Below are 23,254 nucleotides of genomic sequence, written 5' to 3'. Positions count from 1 at the left end.
GACGTTTGATGTTTTATATCATATCAATAACAACGTACCGTACAAAACCTGCCTCCCAGCTCGTGGGGCAGGCAGTGTGGTGGCCAAGGGCAGCGTAGAAAACCAGGGCTCTTGTCCCAAAAGAGGAGAGGAAAGAGGGTTTTGCAGTCAAGGAAAAACAGAATCAAAACCCAACATGATCGAAGCCCTGAATCTGCATCAGAGGGAGGGGCCGTGGGCAGTGTCGCAACTTTGCCACTGCGGCGACACCAGTACGGGGAGCTGTGATTCCTAGGAGGGGTTGGGGCCAGCTCACCAGTTTTTTATTTTTTTGAGACGGAGGAGTCTCCCTCTGTTGCCCAGGCTGGAGTGCAGTGGTATGATCTCTGCTCACTGCAACCGCCATTTCCCGGGTTCAAGAGATTCTCACGCCTCAGCCTCCCAAGTAGCTGGGATTACAGGCGGCCGCCACCACGCCCGGCTAATTTTTGTATTTTAGTAGATATAGGGTTTCGCTATTTTGGCCAGGCTGGCCTCCAACTCCTGACCTCAAAAGATCCGCCCATCTTGGCCTCCCAAAGTGCCGGGATTACAGGCGTGAGCCACCGTGCCTGGCCTGCGAGTTTAATTATTTTTTCGGGGGTGGATGAACTCGCAGCGGCCCCATTGTGGGGGTAACCCGGTGGTGGGTTTCACTTCGGGGTTTGGAGGGGAAGTTGGAGTCTGTGGGGCGGGTCCCGCCCGGCCCCGAATGTCACGGCCGAGGTTCTCGGAAGCAGCGGAGTGAAGTTCCTTCCTGCCCTGACCCCAGGTCTATGGCTTAAAAATCAGGGTGCCCAGGCTGGGGCCGCGCAGCCCAGGGGCCCTCTGTAAACATGGCAGGTGCAGCCAGAAGGGGCTTCCGGGACCCCGGGGGACCTGCGGTGGGCAGGGCAGAGGGTCAGGGTGACCAGAGCCATGGAGAGGGCAATGCCCAGGGGACAGGGAGATACGGGGTGGGGGAGGCAGGACCCCCAACATGGAGAGAGACAGGGGCCAAGAAAGACAGAGAGAGAAAAGGAGACAGAGGGAGATCTGGAGAATGGCGGAGGGAAGGAGAGAGGGAGGGAAGGAGAGAAGGAAAGAGAAGGAGGGTGAGAGAACCCCAAACAAGAGCCAGAGCCGGAGAAATGAGGACCCCTGGATGTGGCTGGTCTGGTCCGTGGCTCCCGTCACGGTGCAGACGGGCCCAGGGGCGGCTCTGCTTGGGGCGGGTCCTCGGCGCTCAGCGGGCGGCAGGCGGCGGCCCGGGGCCAGGGGCGCGCACTGGGTGCGCCAGGGTGACGGTGAGCGCGTCGTTGTGCTGCACGAGCGAGGCGTGCTGGTAGTGCAGCACCAGCTCCTTCAGCGACCCGTACAGGTTGTAGGGCTCCGCGAAGCCGAAGCCGGTGGCCGTGCGGTAGATGACGCAGTGCTTGGTGTCGCCGTCCACTCTATGGGGGCAGACGAGAGGGCGGGGTCAGAAGGCTGGCCTCCCCGCCAAGCTTTCCCTGTTCCAGGGCCGCGTGCTCCCCTGTCCTGGATGACCCCACCAGGGACTCCTTCCCAAGGCCTGGCACGCGGCAGGCATTCAATGAGAGCTCTGGGAGGGACGCGGGGATCCCCAGCGCTGCGGTCCACTCACACTACGGAGCAGGCGTAGCAGCCCCGCTGGCTGCTCTCGCGGATGAGGAAGGTGCCATCCCGCTTGCCGCTCAGCATCTCCTCTGCCTGCGTGCGATTGATCTTGCCCACGTACCAAGTGCGTTCCTCGTGGTGGGGGAGATCGTCCTCGTCCTCCATCAGCGCGTACTGGCTGGGGTGGGGGGGGGGCGCGGGATGGCGGGGAGGGCCCTGGTCACTCACCTGCCAGCCTCTGAGGCTCCCCAGCTGCCTGGACAACTTTTCCTCCCTGGTGAACTCCTACTCATTCTTCAAAACCCACCCCAAATGGCCCCCTCCTCTGGGAAGCCCTCCCTGCCTCCCTCCAGGCAGTCACTCACTCCTCAGTCTCATTTTTAATCCCCAGCCACTCGTTGATTTTCTTCTGCCGGGCGCCTTTCTGGGTGAGCCACCTGAGAAGGAACCGGAAAGGTGGGCTTGTACAGTTGTGTGGGTGCTGAGCCCACAGTGGGCCTGTCCGGTGGGAGGCAGGGTCTAGCTGAGGAGAAAGGGTTCTGAGTACAATATCTCCGGTTGCCACAAGAGGGCAGCGCTGACCTGGCTCAGGGCAGCCTGAACCCAGGGTGGCTCCCCCAGCTCTGCTGGGGAAGCCTGACCCACACCCCTCATTTTTCTGTTTCTGTTAACGCTTATGGAGCCCCCAGGCACCTCATCATCACCAGAGGCTCATTCCAGCACTGCTGGCCTCTGCACAGGGCAGCTGTCGGTTCTGTGCCTCAGTCTCCCCAGCTGTAAAGGGCAAACTTTACGAAGGGCTTGGAAAGGACCAAATGAACTCATAACAAGCACGGTGCTTAGCACAGCACCTGGCATGCGACAGTGCCCTCCCTGAGGCCCAGGAGGGAGGTGGAGGCTCTGGCTGAGGTCTTCAGGAGGTTGGTAGGTGGAAGCAGGATTTAAACTGATTTGAACCCAGGACAGGGCTGCCGCAGCCACCCAGCACGGTAGGTTGCACAGCGGGCGACTTTTTTTTGTTTTGTTTTTGAGGCAGAGTGTTGCTCTGTTGCCCAGGCTGAACTGCATTGGCATAATCTCTGCTTACTGCAAACTCCACCTCCCGGTTCGAGTGATTCTCCTGCCTCAGCCTCTTGAGTAACTGGGATTACAGGCGCCCACCACCATGCCTGGCCGGTTTTTGTACTTTTTATTTAGTAGAGACGGGGTTTCACCATGTTGGCCAGGCTGGTCTCGAACTCCTGGCATCAAGTGATCCATCTGCCTCCCTTGGCCTCCCAAAGTGCTGGGATTACAGGTATGAGCCATCGCGCCCAGCCCAGCAGGAATTTTTGTGGAAGGCTCCCAACTTTCCACAAAATGGAATGGGATAGGAGTGACACTCCCATTGCACACACGTCTGACTAAGCTGAGGCTGACCTACAGGAAAACTTTCAAGGGGCCCAGGAGGAACCGAGTTTAAGGGGTCTCGGGGCCCAGGAAGGGCCACTTGGTGGAGAGAGACTGAGACTCCTAGAGAGATCTCCATGTGCCGCAGCAGTCACCAGGGAGCCGCAGGGAAGCACGAAGCCTCCACTTACACGAGGTACTGGTCTCGGATCTTGCGCAGCTGCATGAGGTCCGGCTTGAGGCTGTTCATTCGCTTGTCGATCTCCCGGTTGTCCGAGGCCTGGGCCCGCAGCTGCTGCTCCAGCTTCGTGCGGCTCTCATGGATCTCGGCAATGCGGGACTTGAGCCGCTCGGAGTTCAGCAGGATCCTGTGGGAGGGGTGGGGTGGCGCAGAGACCTCAGGGTTTTATCTCGGCTCACTGCACCCTCAAACTCCTGGGTTCAGGTGACCTTTCCACCTCAGCCTCCCGAGTAGCTGGGACCACAGGTGTGCACCACCATGTCTGGCTGACATTTTAATATTTTTTGTAGAGATAGGTTTTGCCATGTTGCCCAGGCTGGTCTCAATCTCCTGGGATCAAGCAATCCTTCCGTCTCGGCCTCCCACAGTGCTGGGGTTGCAGGAATGAGCCACTGCACCCGGCCTCCAGGGTTTTCTCAAGGACCTACTTTGCACCAGACTATGTGCTTCCAGCCTCTGAGCCTATGCTCTGTTTCCTCTGATTTCTCTTTCTGGCAAACTCCTATTCATCCTTCAAAGCCCATTTCCTTTTTTTTTTTTTTTTTTTTTTTTTTTTGAGACGGAGTCTTGCTCTGTCGCCCAGGCTGGAGTGCAGTGGCGCAATCTCGGCTCACTGCAAGCTCCGCCTCCCGGGTTCACGCCATTCTCCTGCCTCAGCCTCTCCGAGTAGCTGGGACTACAGGCGCCCGCCACCACGCCCGGCTAATTTTTTGTATTTTTTTTTTAGTAGAGACGGGGTTTCACTGTGGTCTCGATCTCCTGACCTCGTGATCCGCCCGCCTCGGCCTCCCAAAGTGCTGGGATTACAAGCGTGAGCCACCACGCCCGGCCTTTTTTTTTTTTTTTTTTTGAGACAGTCTTGCTCTGTCACCCAAGCTGGAGTGCAGTGGTGCGATCTCGGCTCACTGCAACCTCCAACTCCAGGTTCAAGTGATCCTCCTGCCTCAGCCTCCCAAGTAGCTGGGACTACAGGTGTGCGCCATCACGCTTAGCTAATTTTTGTATTTTTAATAGAGATAGGGTTTCACCATGTTGGCCAGGCCGGTCTCAAACTCCTGGCTTCAGGAGATCCACCCGCCTCGGCCTCCTGAAGTGCTGGGATTACAGGCCTGAGCCATCGCACCAGGCCCAAAGTCCATTTCAACAGACTACTCTTTGCCTCCAAGTGGCTGGCCTCCTTCTGCTTCCTTCCCTCCCTGGCTTGTACCGCACCAGATCAGGGTGGGGTGGGGCAGGGCAGAGGCGCCAGACTCACCTCTGCATCTCTTTCTCGTTGCCCTCACGCCGGAAGCGCTCCAGGTATTCCTTGCTGCACTTCTCTTGAGTCTGGCCCTGCTCTTCAAAGATCTTGATAGTCTCATTGAAGGCCTCAATTGCGGTACGCTTCATCTGCAGCTCCTGGAGGAGAGGGCGCAGCTCAGCACCTCCTGGGACTCCCCAAAAGGCCCTCATGAGGGGTAAAGGCACGCCTCAACTCTGATATGGAGACTGCTCAAGCTGGTCCCTCTATCGGAGTGTTATTCTTCTAATGCCTGCTGCACCAAATGAACTCCTATTCAGCCTTCAAAACCCCACCCCTCAAACCCTCTTCTTTACATCCTCCTATAGGTATCCACAAACACCTGGACCTGTTAACACTGCTGAGAATGAATGAGAGATCTAGTTGCTACAGCTCACAGGACTTCTTGGGCGAGATGCTGCACTAGGACTTTCCTTACATTGTCCCATGGACGCTTCCAACAACCCCTAACAAAGTAACAACTATTAACAGGGAAACTGAGGCTCAGGACCAAAGTCAATTCTGAGGTTACAGTGCTCCTAACTGATCCTGGACAATTATCTTGTCCATTAAGAGCTTCAGCTAACACATCAGTAAAAAGAGGACAGAGGCCAGGGGTGGTGGAGATTGCCTGTAATCCCAGCTAGTTGGGAGGCTAAAGTGGGAGGATCTCTTGAACCCTGAGGAGTCTGAGGCCAGCCTGGGCAACATGGTGAGACAGCACCTCAAAATTTTTTTTTGTTTGAGACGGAGTCTCGCTCTTGTCGCCCAGGCTGGAGCAGTGGCGTGATCTTGGCTCACTGCAACCTCTGCCTCTCGGGTTCAAGTGGTTCTCCTGCCTCAGCCTTCCAAGTAGCTGGTATTACAGGTGTGCGCCACCATGCCCAGCTAATTTTTTTTTTTTTTTTTTTGAGACGGAGTCTCACTCTGTCCCAGGATGGAGTGCAATGGTGTGATCTCGGCTCACTGCAACCTCCACCTCTCAGGTTCAAGCTATTCTACTGCCTCAGCCTCTTGAGTAGCTGGGATTACAGGTGCATGCCATGATACCTAATTTTTTGTATTTTTAGTAGAGACGGAGATTCACCATGTTGGCCAGACTGGTCTTGAACTCCTTACCTCATGATCCACCTGCCTCAGCCTCCCAAAGTGCTGGGATTACAGGCTTGAGCCACTGTGCCTAGCTCGGCTAACTTTTTTATCTTTTTGGTAGAGACGGGGTTTCACCATGTTGGCCAGGCTGGTCTCAAACTCCTGACCTCAGATGATCTGCCTGCCTCGGCCTCCCAAAGTGCTGGGATTACAGGCATGAACCACTGTGCCCAGCCCACCTTTTAATTTTATTAATTTTTTTTTTTTTCTTTTTTTACTTTGGGAGGCCGAGGCAGCCAGATCACTTGAGGCCAGGAGTTCGAGACCAGCCTGGCCAACACAGCGAAACCCCGTCTCTACTAAAAATACAAAAATCAGCCAGGCATGGTGGCACGTGCCTGTAGTCCCAGTTACTTGGGAGGCTGAGGCAGGAGAATCGCTTGAACCAGGGAGGCGGAGGTTGCAGTGAGCTGAGATCGTGCCATGGCACTCTAGCCTGGATGACAGAGCAAGACATTGTCTCAAAAAAAAAAAAAAAAGAGGACAAAAAGAAAACCCTTAGGGTACTAGGGAGGACTGAGGAATTCCCAGCTGTTCCACCTGAATCTATTCCCTCTTAACTTGCAAAAGAAACTTATTAGCACAGTCCTTGAGTGATAAAACCTCTCACTTAATTTTTATTTTATTGAGACAAAGTCTTGCTATGTTACCCAGGCAGGTCTTGAACTCCTGGGCTCAAGTGATCCTCCCGCCTCAGCCTTCTGAGTAGCTGGGATTAGAGGTGCGCGCCCTGCACCTGGCATGATTTCATTTTGAGTAACATCTTGGTTGAAGGGGACATAAGTAATCAAGGTCCATGGTTCCATTCTGCAGATGGGAAAACTGAGGTCCAGCTGGAGATAGGCTCATCCTGGACACTCCCCAGGTCCTGGCTCAGCCACTCCTGTGCGGCTGGTTGGGCCCTTCTCATCTGTCCTTTTTTGGTTTTGTAAAAGCTCGTACACTTATTTTTAAATTTTAATTATTATTTTTTTTAGATGGAGTTTTGCTCTTGTCACCCAGGCTGGAGTGTAGTAGCATGATCTTGGCTCATTGCAATCTCTGCCTCCCAGGCTCAAGCGATTCTCCTGCCTCAGCCTCCTGAATAGCTGGGATTACAGGCATCCGCCACCATGCCCAGCTAATTTTTGTATTTTTAGTAGAGACAGGGTTTCAACATGTTGGCCAAGTTGGTCTCGAACTCCTGACCTCAAGTGATCCACCCATCTCGGCCTCCCAAAGTGCTGGGATTACAGGAGTGAGCCACCCCACGCAGCCTCGTACGCTTATTTCTGTTTTTATTTGTTTTTAGAGACAAGGTCTTGCCCTGTCACCCAGGCTGGAGTGCAGCAGCATGATCACAGTTCAATGCAGCCTCAAACTCCCAGGCTCAAGGGATCCTGCCACCTCAGCCTCCTGAGTAGCTGGGAGTAGAAGCATGCACCACCACACCCAGTTAATTTTTTTTTTTTTTTTTTTTTTGACACGGAGTCTCACTCTGTCACCCAGGCTGGAGTGCAGTGGTGCGGATCTTGGCTCACTGCAAGCTCCGCCTCCTGGGTTCACGCCATTCTCCTGCCTCAGCCTCCCAAGTAGCTGGGACTACAGGCGCCCGCCACCACACCTGGCTAATTTTTTGTGTTTTTTAGTAGAGACGGGGTTTCACCATGTTAGCCAGGATGGTCTCGATCTCCTGACTTCGTGATCCGCCTGCCTCGGCCTCCCAAAGGGCTGGGATTACAGGCGTGAGCCACTGTGCCCGGCCACACCTAGTTAATTTTTAAATTTTTTTGTAGAGGGGTCTCCCTATGTTGCCTAGAATGATCTTGAACTCCTGGGCTCAAGTGATCCTCCTGTCTCAGCCTCCCGAGTGCACAGACGGGAGGCACTGTGCCTGGCCTTATTTCTATGTTTTTAGAACAGCCCTTGGTGCTAAGTGCCTGCTCTGTGACCTGCAACCGGATATTCATCCTCAAGTCCTCTGGGGTTGGTCGTCCTGCTCCCGACCTTGCCACTGCCTCTCTATGCCTCAGTTTCCCTCATGTACGGGGCCTGGAGTACCTGGGAGGTCCTTGTGTACTCTTCATAGAGCTGGTCATACTCGCGGCTCTTGTCCTGGTATTGCTGGTGATAGACCTTGAGCTGGGCACCCACCGCCTCCACGCTATCCTCCTTGACAATCTGGTCCTGGAGATACGTGGGGGAATGAGGGGAGATGCATAGCCTGGTCGGGTCTACCTAGGAAACTGAGGCCTGGGGCCAGCCAGGTGCTACCCTCCCTGGCTCCCAGGGCGACACAGACCTGCTGGTATTTGGACACAGGGTAGAGGAGCCGTGTGTCCAGCTTGGCGTTGTACTGGGCCAGCGACTCGTGGCGGTAGTGATTGATGAGGTCCACGACGGAGCAGAAGGTGAGTGGCTCTGAGAAGCCATAGTGCCCATCTCGGTGGAAGACCTTGATCAGCTTATTGTTCCCGCCTTTCCTGGGGGAGGAGAAGGGGTGTTCGCACCCAGTGGGACCCCGCACCTGACCCTCAATCCCCGTCCCTTTGTTTTTTTTTGAGACAGAGTCTTGCTGCTCTGTTGTCCAGGCTGCAGTGCAGTGGTGCGATCTCGGCTCGCTGCAACCTCCGCCTCCCGGGTTCAAGCAATTCTCCTGCCTCAGCCTCCCGAGTAGCTGGGATTACAGGCGTCCATCACCATGCCTAGCTAATTTTTATTTTTTATTTTTTAGTAGAGACGGGGTTTCACCATGTTGGCCAGGCTGGTTTTAAACTCCTGACCTCAGGTGATCTGCCAGCCTCAGCCTCCCAAAGTGCTGAGATTACAGGTGTAAGCCACCGCACCTGGCCCCCCATTCTTGAAACTGCACATGTTCTATCCCCTCTGAACTCCCAGTCTCCGTGACCTGTGACCCCCGGCTATCATTGCAGGGACAGGCCCCCACCTGAGGGTCAGCGTGTACTCGCCCTGGATCTTGCTAGAAGCATCTCGGACTAGGAAGGTGCCATCGGGAGTGTCCCGGAGTTTCTCGTTCACCTCCTCCCTGTGGGGACATCCAACACTGGGACTGCCGAGCCACCTGGAGACCCCGCTCACCCTGTGACACCTCCTTGGTCCCTGGCCCCCTGCCAGCAACCTACCTTGAAATGTCCCCCCAGTACCACTCAGCATCCTGCAGGGAGGGTGGGCTCCCTCCATTGGCCAGGCCTGTGGGGGCCGGCTTTGCCTTGGGGGGTTTAGGCGGCAGCGCTGGGGGACAGGAAAACAAATGCATCCTGAGCACCGACTGTATACTGTGGCTGCCTCCCACTGCAACCGGCCTGCTGATGCCGACAGCACTCAGGGATCAGTATTTACGGCCCCCAACGGGAAGAAATGACAGCAATACAGGGGACTCACCTGGGGGCGCAACCTCCTGCTCTTCCAAGTGTTCCTGAAGCAGCTTCTCCAACAGCAGCGCCGAGAAGTCAGGGCTGGGCTCACTCCTTAGGGGGAAGGGGAGTGTGGTGAGGGCTGGGTAGGGCCTGTCCGCCCACGCATGTGCACAGGATTGTGCGTGCGCTTGCACGCCTGGGGGTATATAAGAGACGGTATGTGCAGGGAGGAGGAGGAGATGATACAGGCACATGTGCGAGGCCAGCTCCCCCATAGCTGTATGCAGTAAGTGCTCCATAAATTCTCACACAAAGGCGAGCAAGAGAGCAGTACTGGAGCTGCGAGGAGCAGAAGGGAAGGTGCGGGCACCACCCACATGCTTCGGGACTAGGCCCCTTCACCTTCTGTCCCACGACTCAGGAGCCCAGCTCCCCTCTCCGTCCTCATAAGAACGCAGCTTCTCACGCTGGACCCCGTCCCCTCCCTTCTTAAGGTCTAGACGCCGCTCTCTCTGGCCATGCCGCGCCCACCACACCCCAAACTCCACCCCTGCTCGCTCCGGCTCCGCCCCGCCCCGCCCCTCACCCGTCGGGAGCGCCCCCTGGTGGCGGCGAGGACGGCGGCGGCGCGCGCAGCAGCAGCGGCCCAAAGGTGGCGCCCAGGGCCCGGACCGCGGGACCCAGGGCCGGGGCGCGGCGGGCCACGCGGCCCAGGTGCTGGAGCAGGAAGCGCAGCGTGAGCGCACGGTGCAGCGGCAGCGTCGGTGGCTCCAGCGCCGGCCCCACGGGCCCCGCGGCCTCTGCGGACAGATGGCCAGGGCAGGGTGAGCCGGGCCTGGGCCCTCCCGCCCGCTACAGCCCCCTCCTTTCCCCGGGCTCCCCGCCAGGCTCACCCCGCAGGGCCCGGCGCGCCTCGGCCAAGGCCTCGGGGGTCACGAGCGGTGCGGGCAGTGCCAGCAGGAAGCTCTTAATGCCGTCAGCCAGGGCTGCCGCGTCCCACTGATCCACGTCGCTCAGGGACCAGTCTGCGGGTGCAGGGGAGCACATGTCCAGCTCATGTGTACTGGGGCCCCCAGCCTCCCCCCCACCCCATTGAGGCTCCCCTTCACCTGTACGCGGTGCGGGCAGCTCCGGCCGGTAGTGAGATTCGCTGTCCAGCCCTGGGGGTGACGGGGACAGGCGAGTCAGCTCTCAAATGCTGCCCCGACCCCCTGTGAGGCCTGGGCTGGCCGCTCAACCCCCCTGCAGTCTCCCTTTGCTGCCCAGAGATAAGGGCATGGTAGGGGTGGGGAGGGAAAACTGGGAGAGGGCACAGCACATGCAGTGGCCTCGTCATGTTCACCTTCCTATCTTCCCTTAGGAGTCACTCTGTGCCCTAGTCAACATAGAGGCCCACGGCATCCAGGCTCAGCCTGTTTCCGTGCAGCATGAGCTTGGAGGCCCTGTGAGGGGATGAGTCGCCTGTCACTAGAGGTAAGCAAGCAGAATCCAGGGGCTGCAGCCAGGCTGGAACTCACCTGTCCTTTCAATGGCCTCCACAAGCTTCACCAGAAGAGGGGGCGCCACATCAGGTGGGGAGAACTGCTCGGGCAAGTCGGGGAGTGTGAGGCCTGGTGGGGGAAGCAGGGGGGTTGCATGTTGGTGGGGTTCCTGGAAGGAGCCCAGCCCCTCTCTTTGCCGGCTGGACCTCAGCTGGGGTAGTTTGAGGCCGAGCCCAGCTCAGGCAAGTGCCTGGTACCTTGACTCCCATCCGCAGGAGGCTGCAAGACCTTGGGTGCAGGGGCTGGGAGAGGGCAGAATTGATGGGACACAATTTTCTGGGTTAAAATACCAGGAGTTCACACAACTTCACAGACTAGGTGGAGTGTGCTGAATAAAGTCCTCAAAAAGATATGTCCAAGTCCTCATCCCTGGTACCTGTGACCGTATTTGGAAATAGGTCTTTGCAGGTGTAAGGAAAGCAAGAATCTGTACATGAGACAAGCCTGGCATTAGGCTGGACACTAAACCCACTCGCTGATGTCCTTGTAACAAGAGAAAGCCGGCCAGGATGGCGGCTCGAGCCTGGAATCCCAGCACTTTGGGAGACTGAGGTGGGTGGATCACCAGAGGCCAGGAGTTCGAACCAGCCTGATCAACATGGCGAACTCGTCTCTACTAAAATCAGAAAAATTAGCTGGGCGTGGTGGTGGGTGCCTGTAATCCCAGCTACTCGGGAGGTTGAGGCAGGAGAATCGCTTGAACCCGGGAGGCGGAGGTTGCAGTGAGCCAAGACTGCACCACTGCACTCCAGCCTGGGCGACAGAGCAAGACTCCATTTAAAAAATAAATCAATAGGCCAGGCGTGGTGGCTCACGCCTGTAATCCTAGTACTTTGGGAGGCTGAGACCGGCAGGTCACTTGAGGTTAAGACTTCAAGACCAGTCTGGCCAACATGGTGAAACTCCATCTCTACTAAAAATACAAAAAAATGAGCCAGGTGTGGTGGTGCACGCCTGTAATCCCAGCTACTCGGGAGGCTGAGGCAGGTGAATTGCTTGAACCCAGGAGGCGGAGGTTGCCATGAGTTGAGATCACGCCACAGCACTCCAGTCTGGGTGACAGAGTGAGATTCCGTCTCAAAAAAAAGAAGAGAATGCCAAGGCAGAGATTGGAATAATCAACCCATGCACGAGAGGAATGAATGCCTGGAGGCACCAGAAGCTGGAAGGAAGGAAACTTCAGAGGGGGCACGACCGTGATTTTGGACTTCCAGCCTCCAGAAACATGACAGAATAAGTTTCTGTTGTGGCGGGGCACAAAGGCTCACATCTGTAATCTCAACACTTTGGGAGGCCAAGGCGGGAGGATCGTTTGAGTCCAGGAGTTCAAGACCAGCCTGGACAACAGAGTGAGACCCCATCTCTTAAATAATAATAATAAAAAAAAGGAGGCCAGGCACGGTGGCTCACGCCTGTAATCCCAGCACTTTGGGAGGCCGAGGTGAGCATATCACTTGTGGTCAGGAGTTTGAGACCAGCCTGACCAACATGGTGAAACCCTGTCTCTACTAGAAATACAAAAATTAGCCAGGCATGGTGGCGCATGCCTGTAATCCCAGCTACTCAGGAGGCTGAGGCAGGGGAATCGCTGAACCTAGGAGGCGGAGGTTGCAGGAGCCGAGATTGCACCATTGCACTCCAGCCTGGGCGACAAGAGCGAAACTCCATCTCTAAACAAAACAAAACAAAAAGATACATTAATTAATAAATACATTTCCATTGTTTGAAGCCACCTAGTTGGTGGTAATTTTTGTGGCAGCCACTGAAAGTCATATAGCAGGTTTGGGCTCCGCCACAACCTGCTGTGCAATCTTGGCCACAGGACCTGCCCTCTCTGGGCCTCAGTTCCTTCAAATGAAAAATGGGCCAATGACATTGCCTCTCATTTTTTCTGAGACACGTTCTTGCTCTGTCATCCAGGTTGGAGTGCAGTGGTGCAATCCTAGCTCACTGCAGCCTGGAACTCTTGGCCCCAAGAGATCCACTTGCCTTGGCCTCCTCGTTTTTTGTTTTTTGTTTTTGAGATGGAGTCTTGCTCTGTCGCCCAGGCTGGTGTGCAGTGGCGCGATCTTGGATCACTGCAACCTCCATCTCCCGGGTTCAAGCGATTCTCATGACTTAGCCTCCTGAGTAGCTGGAATTATAGGTGGGTGCCACCATGCCTGGCTAATTTTTGTATTATTTTAGTAGAGACGGGGTTTCACCCTGTTGGCCAGGCTGGTCTTGAACTCCTGACCTCAAGTGATCCTCTCGCCTTGGCCTCCCAAAGTGCTGGGATTACAGGCATGAGCCACTGTGCCTGGCCTGCTTCACCCTTCTTGATGCAAACAAAAAAGTGGTTGAAAGGAAAGAAAAATATCCCGGCCTGGGTCAGAACAGCTTCTTTCCAAGGACCATGACCCGTTTTCTTAATCATTTTGCTTCTAAAAAATTATTTCTTCCCCAAATTAAAATTCAGAAAAGAAAGAAAATTATTGCTCTCCTTTTGGAAAAGCTGAAACCCCTCCTAGCGGGTGCCGGCGGCATCCTGGGCCCAGCCCCCTCCCAGCCCTGGCTTCCCAGCTCTACAGGGCCTTTTGTGTGCAGCATCCCCGCCTCAGCAGCTCGCTGTCTGCCACCATTGGACGCTGCTCTGGCCCTCGGCGGGGACGCCCTGGCACACAGCAGGGGCAAGCCAGGGCCTGCGGGGCCTCCCTGAGTGATGGGCCAGGTGGCGCCTCAAGCTGGAGAAAGGCCCAGCTGCAATGAAAACGCCAAAAAAAAAAAAAAAGAAAAAGGACAAGAGGAGGTGGGTGACACTCTGGCCGGTGGGTTGGGAAACTCAACCCCGACAGTGGCCTGGGATCAGTCTGCAGAATGGGGAGGGGGTTCCCATCAGAACTGCATCACCCCGACTTCACAGGTGAGGAATTGTGCCTCAGAGGGGCTGCAACCTCCCCTGTGGGTGCAAAGCCAGGTGGGGCTCAGGTGACTTCAGCACATTTCCGAGGGGTTGGGTCCCAGCATCCCCAGGGACCAACCCTGTTGTTTCCAGATGAGGAAACTGAGGCCTCGAGGGGGTGGGTTCTGGCCGAGGTCACATAACCCTGGAAGATTCAGAGGGTGGGGCTGGGCAGCCGCCCCACGTGGGGCCGTGTATGGTGGCTGGACAGAGGCCAGGCAGAGGAGGGAGGTGGCTGTTACCAGGGGGAGAGGCAGATTCTGGCCGGGAGCCCGGACGGGGCCGCCTCCTGCTCCTTCAGGCCAAGGCGGGACGCAGGCCTGGGCCCTGGAGATACCAGATGCCGGGAGGCCGGGGCCAGCATCGCACCACCTCGGCACCCCCTATTCCGCCCTGTCCTGGGGGACTCTGGTTTGCCTTTGGGCAATGTCACCCTGGCACAAAGCAGGCCTGGCACCTCCCGGGGCTTTGGCCTCCCTGGGTGACCAACTGGTTCCAAGTGCGGCATTTGACGGCCTTGCACTCAGGCCTCCTGGTCTGCACACAGGGCCTTTTGCTGGGCTGCTGGGAGGGTCGGAGCAGACCGTGCCGGGCATGCAGCACTTCTCAGCCTCCTCTTTGCAACCTGGGCCTCAGTTTCCCCGGCCAGAGCCCACACTCCCTGCCCATCAAGCAGCAGTCACTGAGTGGGCTCGGTGCCCCCGATTCTCCACACCTGGCACACTCCTGGCAAGTGGCAATGGCCAAGGGTCTTTGAAGAGGGATGTGGGGTCCTCAGACCCCACTGTGCTGTGTGGCCTCAGCTGAGCAGCCCACATCCCACCCTCCCTGTGGCTTCATTTTGGAAATCAGGGTCTCCAAAGGAGTTCATCAAGGGACCCTGTCTGCAGAATGCAGGATGAAGCTAGGCTGAGCCTCTGAATCCTACTGAACACTCTGAATTGTCCTCAAAATCAATCCCACGAAGTCCTCCAGGCCGGCGCACATTGCCCTCCCCTTCCTCCCTCCAGTCCTCCTGCTGGCCGTTCCCGACATTAGAGTTCCACTCCACAGCCTCTGCCCTCGCTGCCCCCACTGCCTTGAGCTTCCACTCTCGCATCTTCCCATGCAAGCCCCCTTCCTCATGGCATGTGTCACCTCCTAAACACACTCTCATCCCTTCTTGAACCAGAAGCTCATGAGGGCAGGAACAGGCCTTGTGTCCACTGCTGAGCCTAGCACTGAAGACACTTGTCAAATGACCAAATGTCCTTTTTCCTCCTTCCTTGGAGATCCCATTGCCTCACTGGACAGAAGAGGAGACCAAGGGTCTGAGGGGACCACCCCCGTTTTCCAGGGCCCCTGCTTGCTGCTCACCTGGCTCAGGGGCCCCATCACGGGGCCTGGCGGGCAGTGGGCGGGGGCCCCGTGGGCGAGGGCCGGGCCGGGCCAGGGCCACGGGCCCCAGGAACTCCACGTAGGTGCCAGGGAAGTCACCTCGCTGCCGTGTGCGCTCGTTGAGGCCGGGCATCCAGCCCACGCTCTGTGGGCAGCGCTCGCCACCCTCGGCCACGCCCAGTGCCTGCAATGCCGCCCGGCTCACTACCAGCACGTCGCCGGGCAGCAGCTCCAGGTCCTCCGGCCGCTCCCGGCGGAACGGGTACAGAGCGCGGTACTGGAAGCCCTCAGGGCCCGCCATGGCCGCGTGGGTGGGGTGGGGTCTGGATGGTTAGGTGGCTGCTTGGAGCCCCACTGGCCCCATTGGCTGGAGCAGGGCTGGGAGGGTCCGCTGGGTTGGCTTGGGGTGCTGGGACCTCTATCTCCAGCAGTCACAGGCGACCACGGGGGCCGCTCATGCCTCACTTCAAATTATTCCATGACCCTTACAAGGGCCACTCGTCGCTGGGTCCACCATTCGTCAACTGGTGGGAGGGAGTTGGTGGCGTGGTGTCAGGTCACTGGGCCATTGAGTCCTCCATCAGCAGGTGAGGCTGGGGCAGGCCGCTCACGCCCTCACACGGAGGGCCATGGGCGCCCAAGGCTGGTGGCTCTGCTGGCTGCACCAGACGAGGGAGCCAAGGGTGCAGGCTGCCACCATGCTCGGCCAGCCAAGGACGCCGACCTAGGGAGACAGGGATAGGGCAGCGTTAGCCAGGCCAACTCCTCTCACCCCCAACACGGAGATGGGCCCAAATCCTGATTTGGAATTCCCTGAATCACTGGGTGACCTTGGGGCCAGTCCCTCTCAGGGCCTCAGCTTCTCCATCTGTAAAATGGGTATACTGGCAGGCTTCCCTTGGAGCTGCTGGGAGTAGAGTTCCCAAGAACCTGCCCAAGGTATACTACATGCTCAGTAAATCAGTTTTTTTTTTTTTTTTGAGATAGAGTCTTGCTGTGTTGCCCAGGCTGGAGTGCAGTGGTGTGATCTCAGCTCACTGCAACCTGTCTCCCAGGTTCAAGCGATTCTCCTGCCTCAGCCTCCCGAGTAGCAGGCCACCATGCCCAGCTAATCTTTGTATTTTTAGTAGAGACGAGGTTTCACCATGTTGGCCAGGCTGGTCTTGAACTCCTGACCTCAAGTGATCCGTTCGTCTTGGCCTCCCAAAGTGCTGGGATTACAGGCATGAGCCACCTTGCCCAGCCCTTTTTTTTTTTTTTTTTTCCAATAGAGGTGGGGTCTTGCTATGTTGCCCAGGTTGGTCCCAAACTCCTGGGCTGAAGCAATCCTCCTGCCTCTGCCTTCCAAAGTGTTGGGATTACAGGTGTGAGCCACCGCGCCCGGCCAGTAAACAGGCTTTTCATCACCCCTGTTACAGATGGGGAAACTGAGGCTCAGAGCAGGGAGGTATCTAGGGCCGTGCAGTAGGCCAGGAGGAAGCCAGGACTTATACCTAGATCTGCCGACTTGGCCCAGTTGGACATGAGGGGGCAGCAGCCAGGTGGCCAGATACCTAGGGCAGGGAGGACTCAATGGGGGCCACTCCGGGTGCTTTGGGAGCTCCAGGGAGGGGTCAGGCCAGCTGAACTAAGAGGTAGGGAACGAAGTCCAGGAAGAGGCCCCCTGCACAAGCAAAGGCCTCGAGGTGAGTCCAAGCAAATGGACCTCCAGTCTCTGCAGAGGAGGAGTGAGTGGGCTGGCAGGTAGCTCCAGCCTGGGGCCCAGAGTAGGCACAAAATGCAGATGGGGAGGTGCTTAGAGGGAATCTTCGCCCCAGGGAGGGACAGGGAGCCAGGTGGGGGTACTGCAGCTGAGGAAGGGAGGCTGCCGGCAGCAGGGCATTGATCATTCCCCAGGAGCCCCAGCCTGGGGAGGCAGAGATGGGCACACATTCCCAGCCTGGCCCTGCAGGTTGAGACCCCCTGTGATGGACAGGGCTAGGGTCGGGGGATGGACGTGCTATTCTAGAGAATGGATCATCACAGCGGATAGGACGGCGCGATAGGCAGAGGGAACAGCACATGCAAAGGCTTGGCAGTGGGTTAAGTTGCTTGTCAAGGATTCAGGGTGGCTATAAGGATAGGTGCTATCCACCAAGAGGCCCGAGTGTCAGGTGGAGGCTCTGAGCATCCTTCAGTCATGGAGAGCCCCAAGAGGTGTCCGAGCACGGCGGAGGGGCGCTACATTCTCGGGTGCCTAACTTACCCACTCCCAGGCCTCTGTTACCCTCATTCTACAGGTGGGGAAACTGAGGCCCCGAGAGGGGATGCCCAGGAAACCGCCTGGATCTGCCTGCCAGCCCGCCCCCACGCCCCGGTGTGCGCGCCCCGGGAGCAGCGCTCCCCGAACCCGGGAGGCGGGAGGGGCGGGGCAGGCAGGGCTGGGGGCTCTGCGGGTGAAGGCAGGGCCTGAGCGCTCACACAGACGCGCACTTGGGTCTGCGTGGACCCGGCCACCCGGCTAGGGGACCGGAAGTGGGTTCGACCCCCGGCCCTCCCGCACCCCATTCTACCCCGCACAATGCCTGGGCGCCCCTCGGTACTATTCGAAGCCCCATTCCAGGCAGGGCCTCCCTTCATTTGGGGCCGCGGCTCCAGTCCGGTATCTTGGACGCGGGCAGTTCCCCCATTCTGCCCCGACCGTCCCAGGGAGGCTGCACCGCTGCGGAGCCGAGCCCGAGGCCCCCCCTTGCCTGCGGCCCCCCCAGTTCCCGCGGGGCCCGACGCAGCCTGGCGCTTGCGTTCTGGCTTCCACCGGGGCCTGGCACTGCCCCCGGGTGCCCCGCATTTAAGCACACGCCCAGCCGCCCTCGCCACGAGGGCCAGTCAGGACTCACCTGGTCGCGGCCGCCACCGCCGCCGCAGCCGCCGTCACACCAAGCCGAGCCCGCCCCGTGGCTCCACCGCGGCCACCGTCGCCGCAGCCGCGGGATCCCCGCCTCCGCCGCCGCCACGGTTCCGAGCGGCCTGGCCCGCCTCCGGCGGAAATGCCCGAGCGTATTCGGGCCGGGCGGGTGAACGGAGGCCGAGGCGGAGCCTGAGGGAAGGGGGCACCCGAGTGTTTCCGGAAGTAGCCGAACGTAATCCCGCGGGACTGGTGGACTAGACGGTGCCCCGAGACAGCCGAGCGTTTCCGGAGGTAGCCGAGTGCAATCGGCTCGGCGAGGGATCCGAAGCTGGGTTCGGCTGGGCTTAGAGACGCCCGAGCGCTTCCGGAAATGGCCGAACACTCTCTCCGGCTGGACTGGTACAACCGATGCTAATCCCCGAGACCGTGGAGCGTTTCTGGAAATAACCGAATGTGCTCAGTGCCCAATGGAGGACTTGGGAGTTTAGACCCAGAGGCGACCGCCAGCTTATGGAAATTGCTGAAGCATAGATGGTTCCAGGGGACAAATGAGGCGTTCTCAAGCTCAGCCAACAGGGGGCAGTAGAGTGGGGAAAGGGCCTGCCGCAAAAAGCAGAGGTCGGAGAAAGCCAGGGTTGAAGGAGTTTCCATGGCAACCCAGAGCGTCCGGAAACAGCCAACGATCTCGACCCCTACGGGCACTAGAATTTAGCGGACTTGAGCCCAGATGCCGACTGTTTCCGGAAATAGCCGAACGCACTCGGAGATGGGGCTGTAGCCAAGAGTGTTTGCAAGCCGCCTGAGCGCCCCGGAAGTAACGGATTGCTCTAGGGCTGGTCTGGGTTCGGCTAGAGGGAGTTTTATGGCAGAGCGCAAGCTAAGACCAGGATAGAACGGACGCGACGATTGCTTATTTTATTATTTTTTTTTTTGAGATGGAGTTTCGCTCTTGTTGCCCAGGCTGGAGTGCAATGGCGCTATCTCGGCTCGCCGCAACCTCCACCTCCCGAGTTCAAGCGATTCTCCTGCCTCAGCCTCCCGAGTAGCTGGGATTACAGGCATGCGCCACCACGCCCGGCTAATTTTGTATTTTTAGTAGAGACAGGGTTTCTCCATGTTGGTCAGGCTGGTTTGGAACTCCCGACCTCAGGAGATCCGCCCTCCTCGGCCTTCCAAAGTGCTGGGATTACAGGCGTGACCCACCGCGCCCCGCCGCTTATTTATTTTATTAACATAGCTCAGGGCGCCCAGGAGGTCAAGGCTGCAGTGTGCCGTGATTGCGCCACTGTACTCCAACCTGGGTTACAGAGCGAGACCTTGTCTCAAACACATAAAAATAAAAAACATAGCTCAGGGCCCAGATGTCTGGAGGAAGCTTTTAAAGGCAGAGCTATGATGGAGTACTCACAGGGAGAGGGTAGCAGGAGGCTGGTTCCAGCGATGGCATCGGGAAGAATCTCAACAGCGAACTGCTATGCAGCCCTAAAAACCCACTTGCAATGACTTTGAGCCATGGGTCTATTTCACTCCGCTCCCCTCCCCACTCTTCCCTTCCTCCTTTCTCAGCCCCTCACAAATCCAGACGTTGGAACTCATCTTTGTAAATACGGGCTTTTATTCACTGCCAGCTCCAGGATGGAAGGAGGGGGTGAATCATGCACAGCCTTGGTCTACCCTCCAACACTAGGCAGTGCTGGACAGGGGACTCAGAAAGGAAAGCAGAGTGGGCTGTTGATGTCTGGAAAGCTCCCTCACCAGAGTGCCCAGTGGGTCACACAGCATCATGGGGGATGAGCTGGGGCTGGAGTCAGCTGTATCTGACACCAGACCCTCCATTCAAGCCCCCTTAATGACAACGCCCACAACAGGGTCTGGCTGATGCTCCGTTCTGCCACGACTCCTGCTGGGTGATCGTGGGACAGGTCTCCGCCCCTCGCTGGGGTCTCAGCTGCTTTGTCTGTAAAATGGAGGTGATGACACCACCTCCAGCCTTCTCAAGGCTGGCTGAGGGAGAAGCCACGTAAAAGCGCTTGGCACACAGTAGGTGCTTAATAAACAGTCAATGGGATTAGTCTTGTAAACACAAGGAAACTGAGGCACAGAGTGGGAAAGCCATTTTCCCAGAGCCACACAGTGAAGCTGAAATTCAAACTCGAGCCTCAACTGGGTTTTCTGGCTTGAACTTCATCCCAGAGAGGCTCTGACATATGGAGGGAACCCCTAACAAGTGTTTCAGACACATCACCGCCAAGGGCTTACTCTGCTGGGCCTCAAACACATGGCATCTTGTCCAGGGTAGACTGGACAAGGCGAGGCCGAGGCGGAGCCTGAGGGGAGGGGACACTGAGTGTTTCTGGAAGTAGCTGAATATAATCCCGCAGGACTGGCATACTGGAGCATGCCCCGAGACAGTCGAGCATTTCCAGAGGCTGCCTTGGCAGTGCCAGGTGAGGCCTGTACCTTCCTTTATCAGTGCCCACCTGGGGAGCGGATGACCCCTCTGCCCAGATCCGGTGAACACCTATTCATCCATCAAAGCTCCAGCTCCCACATCCCTTCTCCAGGCTGAAGCCTGCAGGATTGGAGGCAGACTCTATATATAGAGCAGGCACTGCCTGGGGATGGCAGCTGATGGTGGGAAGTGGCCTTCAGAATCCAGTCCATCGTTGGGATTACATTATTTTGTGGGTGAGAGGAATTGTTTATGGACAATCCAGGTTGTATCCAAACTGGACCGGTACAGGTGACCAGGTGACTTCAACTCCATCCCCTCAAATGGGTGGGTGTGGGGAGGGGAATGAGACCAGGTAACACAAAACACTTAAAAAGTACAGAAAAACTAGAAAACACAAACATAGATGACTTGTCCAAAGTGCTTCCTTCTTAGCCCAGAGGGCAGGGCCTGCAAACAGAGTCCCAGGTGCATGGGGCAAGACCTGGCAGCCGCCTTCAGGGGGCAGCTCAGTACGGCTATCGCTTATAAAAAGTAATAAATTAGGCTGGGCCCAGTGGCTCACGCCTGTAATCCCAGCACTTTGGGAGGCCGAGGCGGGCGAATCATGAGGTCAGGAGCTTGAGACCAGCCTGACCAACATGGTGAAACCCCGTCTGTACTAAAAACACAAAAAATTAGCCGGGCATAGTGGCAGGTGCCTGTAATCCCAGCTACTTGGGAAGCTGAGGCAGGACAATCGCTTGAACTTGGGAGGCGGAGGTTGCAGTGAGCCGATATCACGCCACTGCACTCCAGCCCGGGCAACAGAGTGAGACTCTGTCTCAAAAAAAAAAAAAAAGGAAAAAAAAGTAATAAATTAGTTGCAGGGATTTGCTGCTATTTACAAAGCTACCCTTGTCCCCCATTCTTGCCCCATCCAGCCCCGATTGACACCACAACACAAGCGGTGTGTCCACCTTCCAGCAAGGACCAAGATGGCTTCTCGCCTTCTGGGTGTCAGGCTGGTGGCTCAGTCCCCATCCAGGCGTGACTTTATGGAAAAAACATTGCACAAGAAAACGCGTAACTTTGAGGCCAGGGAGAGACCTGGCAGGGGATCAGTCTCTCCCGGTGGGCCCGAGAGCTACTGGCACGGCTTCCTCGCCCTCCACGGCGATCTGTGGCACTGAGGCGGGCAGCCCAGTGGCCTCCTCCTGCGGCTCATCGAAGCTAACTTCCTGCACGGCCTCCTGCTTCTTGAAGGAGTCTCGGCGCTCGGACAGGTGCAGCCGCCGCATGACCACGAGCTCGGCCTCTGGCCCACGACTGCGCCGCCCCGCCTCCCCATCCAGCCGTTCCCCTGTGCCCAGCTTGTCAGCCGACTGGCCCCGGCGCAGCCGCGGGGATCGGACAGGTGCAGGCGGATGCCCAGGCAGGGGCGAGGGCGAGCGGGGTGGGGGTGCGGAGATGGGCGGGCAGGCCAGCGGGGAGGGCGGGATGCTGCTGGTGGATTTGCGGCGGCCAGTCTTGGAGCGGGGTGGCCCAAGCTTGGCAGCCAGGCCGTGCAGGGAGCTGGGGCGGGTGTGGCCAGCAGCAGCTGGGGAGGCGGGGCTGCTGGAGCTGGGGGATGCGCTGGGTGGGGATGCAGTGGTATCTGTGGGTGATAAGCGTAGGTCAGGGCTTCTGGCCTCAACGTCCCCAGTCCGGAAGTGGAGCTGTGGGACTGACAAAAACTGCTAAAGCCCACATCCTTCCATGTGGCCACCCATCATGCCTGGTTGTTTTTGTTTTTGAGACAGGGTCTTGCTCTGTTGCTCAGGCTGTAGTGCACTGGCTCAATCATAGCCTCAACCTCCTGGGCTGAAGCGATCCTCACAACTCAGCCTCCTGAGTAGCTGGGACAACAGGTGCAGGCCACCATGGCTGGCTAATTTTTTTTTTTTTTTTTAATAGAGTCTTGCTCTGTCACCCAGGCTGGAGTGCAGTGGCATGATCCTGGCTCACTGCAACCTTCACCTCCCAGGTTCAAGTGATTCTCGTGCCTTGGCCCCCTAAGTAACTGGGACTACAGGCATGTGCCACCACACCTGGCTAATTTTTGTATTTTTAGTAGAGTTGGGGTTTCATCATGTTGGCCAGGCTGGTCTCAAACTCCTGACCTCAAGTGATCCGCCTGCTTTGGCCTCCCAAAGTGCTGGGATTATAGGCATGAGCCATCATGCCTGGTTCATGCCAGACTTTTCTGCCTCCTGCTGAGGGCTGTTTCCTTGGCCTAGCTCTGGTGAACTCCTACTCACCCATCAAAGCCCCAGCTCCTACTCCCCTTCCTCCAGAAAGCCTTCTCTGTATCACTTCTGTTTTTTTTTTCCTTTTGTTTTTTGAGACGGGATCTCACTCTGTTGCCCAGGCTGGAGTGCAGTGATGCAATCATGGCTCACTGCAGCCTTGACCTCCTGGGCTCAAGTGATCCTCCCATCTCAGCCTCCAGATTAGCTGGGACCACAGGTGTGCAACACCACGCCCACCTAATTTTTTTTTTGGAGATTGAGTTTTGCTCTCGTCGCCCAGGCTGAAGTGCAATGGCACCATCTCGGCTCACCGCAACCTCCGCCTCCTGGGTTCAAGCGATTCTCCTGCCTCAGCATCCCTAGTAGCTGGGATTATAGGCATGTGCCACCACGCCTGGCTGATTTTGTATTTTTAGTAGAGACAGGGTTTCTCCATGTTGGCCAGGCTGGTCTTGAACTCCCGACCTCAGGTGATCCACCTGCCTCGGCCTCCCAAAGTGCTGGGATTACAGGTGTGAACCTCCATGCCCGGCCTTACACCCACCTAATTTTTTTATGTTTTGTACAGATGGGGTCTCCCTGTGTTGCCCAGGCTGGTCTCAAACTCCTGGGCTCAGTGATCTTCCTGCCTTGGGCTCCCAAAGTGTTGGGATTACAGGCATGAGTCTCCGCGCCTGGCCTCTTCTCAGTTTTCCCACCCTCCTGTCTAGCCCCATTTGTCCATGATGTTTCTT

The 23,254-nt window shown here is 57.3% G+C and overlaps 2 protein-coding genes across 34 annotated transcripts in view; both read right to left on the bottom strand.

Moving 5' to 3' along the window:
• On the bottom strand, window positions 1-17,944 carry PIK3R2 (phosphoinositide-3-kinase regulatory subunit 2). The gene is made up of 16 exons (XM_055239566.2): window positions 17,788-17,944; window positions 14,891-15,635; window positions 10,570-10,662; window positions 10,162-10,212; window positions 9,946-10,077; window positions 9,639-9,852; window positions 9,078-9,163; window positions 8,819-8,927; window positions 8,623-8,721; window positions 7,978-8,158; window positions 7,737-7,862; window positions 4,521-4,663; window positions 3,216-3,392; window positions 2,001-2,072; window positions 1,643-1,813; window positions 1-1,451 (listed from the first exon to the last, which is right to left on the bottom strand). Exons 2-16 carry the CDS (start codon window positions 15,210-15,212, stop codon window positions 1,244-1,246), a joined length of 2,184 nt encoding a protein of 727 aa, XP_055095541.1. The 5' UTR covers window positions 15,213-15,635; window positions 17,788-17,944; the 3' UTR covers window positions 1-1,243.
• A 1,451-nt stretch (window positions 17,945-19,395) lies between these two features.
• The window catches only part of MAST3 (microtubule associated serine/threonine kinase 3), a 56,552-nt gene continuing 52,693 nt past the window's right edge, over window positions 19,396-23,254 (bottom strand). For all 33 annotated transcript variants that reach the window (XM_055239532.2, XM_055239546.2, XM_055239552.2 and 30 more), the window contains one exon: window positions 19,396-21,886. In XM_055239532.2, the coding sequence (XP_055095507.1) occupies window positions 21,351-21,886 (536 nt within the window). In that variant the 3' untranslated portion in view covers window positions 19,396-21,350. The remainder of the gene's footprint in view (window positions 21,887-23,254) is intronic.

Source organism: Symphalangus syndactylus, chromosome 13 (genome assembly GCF_028878055.3).
Source record: "Symphalangus syndactylus isolate Jambi chromosome 13, NHGRI_mSymSyn1-v2.1_pri, whole genome shotgun sequence".
Taxonomy (NCBI): domain Eukaryota; kingdom Metazoa; phylum Chordata; class Mammalia; order Primates; family Hylobatidae; genus Symphalangus; species Symphalangus syndactylus.
The sequence above is the reverse complement of the archived record's forward strand: the minus strand, read 5'-3'. Positions and strand labels throughout refer to the sequence as shown.

Coding starts and splice junctions, on each gene's coding strand:
- PIK3R2 (XM_055239566.2), bottom strand. CDS start 15,212: ATGGCGGGCCCTGAGGGCTTCCAGTACCGCGCTCTGTACCCGTTCCGC. Junction 9,853..9,945: donor GGCGCGCCGGGCCCTGCGGG/GTGAGCCTGGCG, acceptor ATCTGTCCGCAG/AGGCCGCGGGGCCCGTGGGG. Junction 9,164..9,638: donor CCAGGGGGCGCTCCCGACGG/GTGAGGGGCGGG, acceptor CTTCCCCCTAAG/GAGTGAGCCCAGCCCTGACT.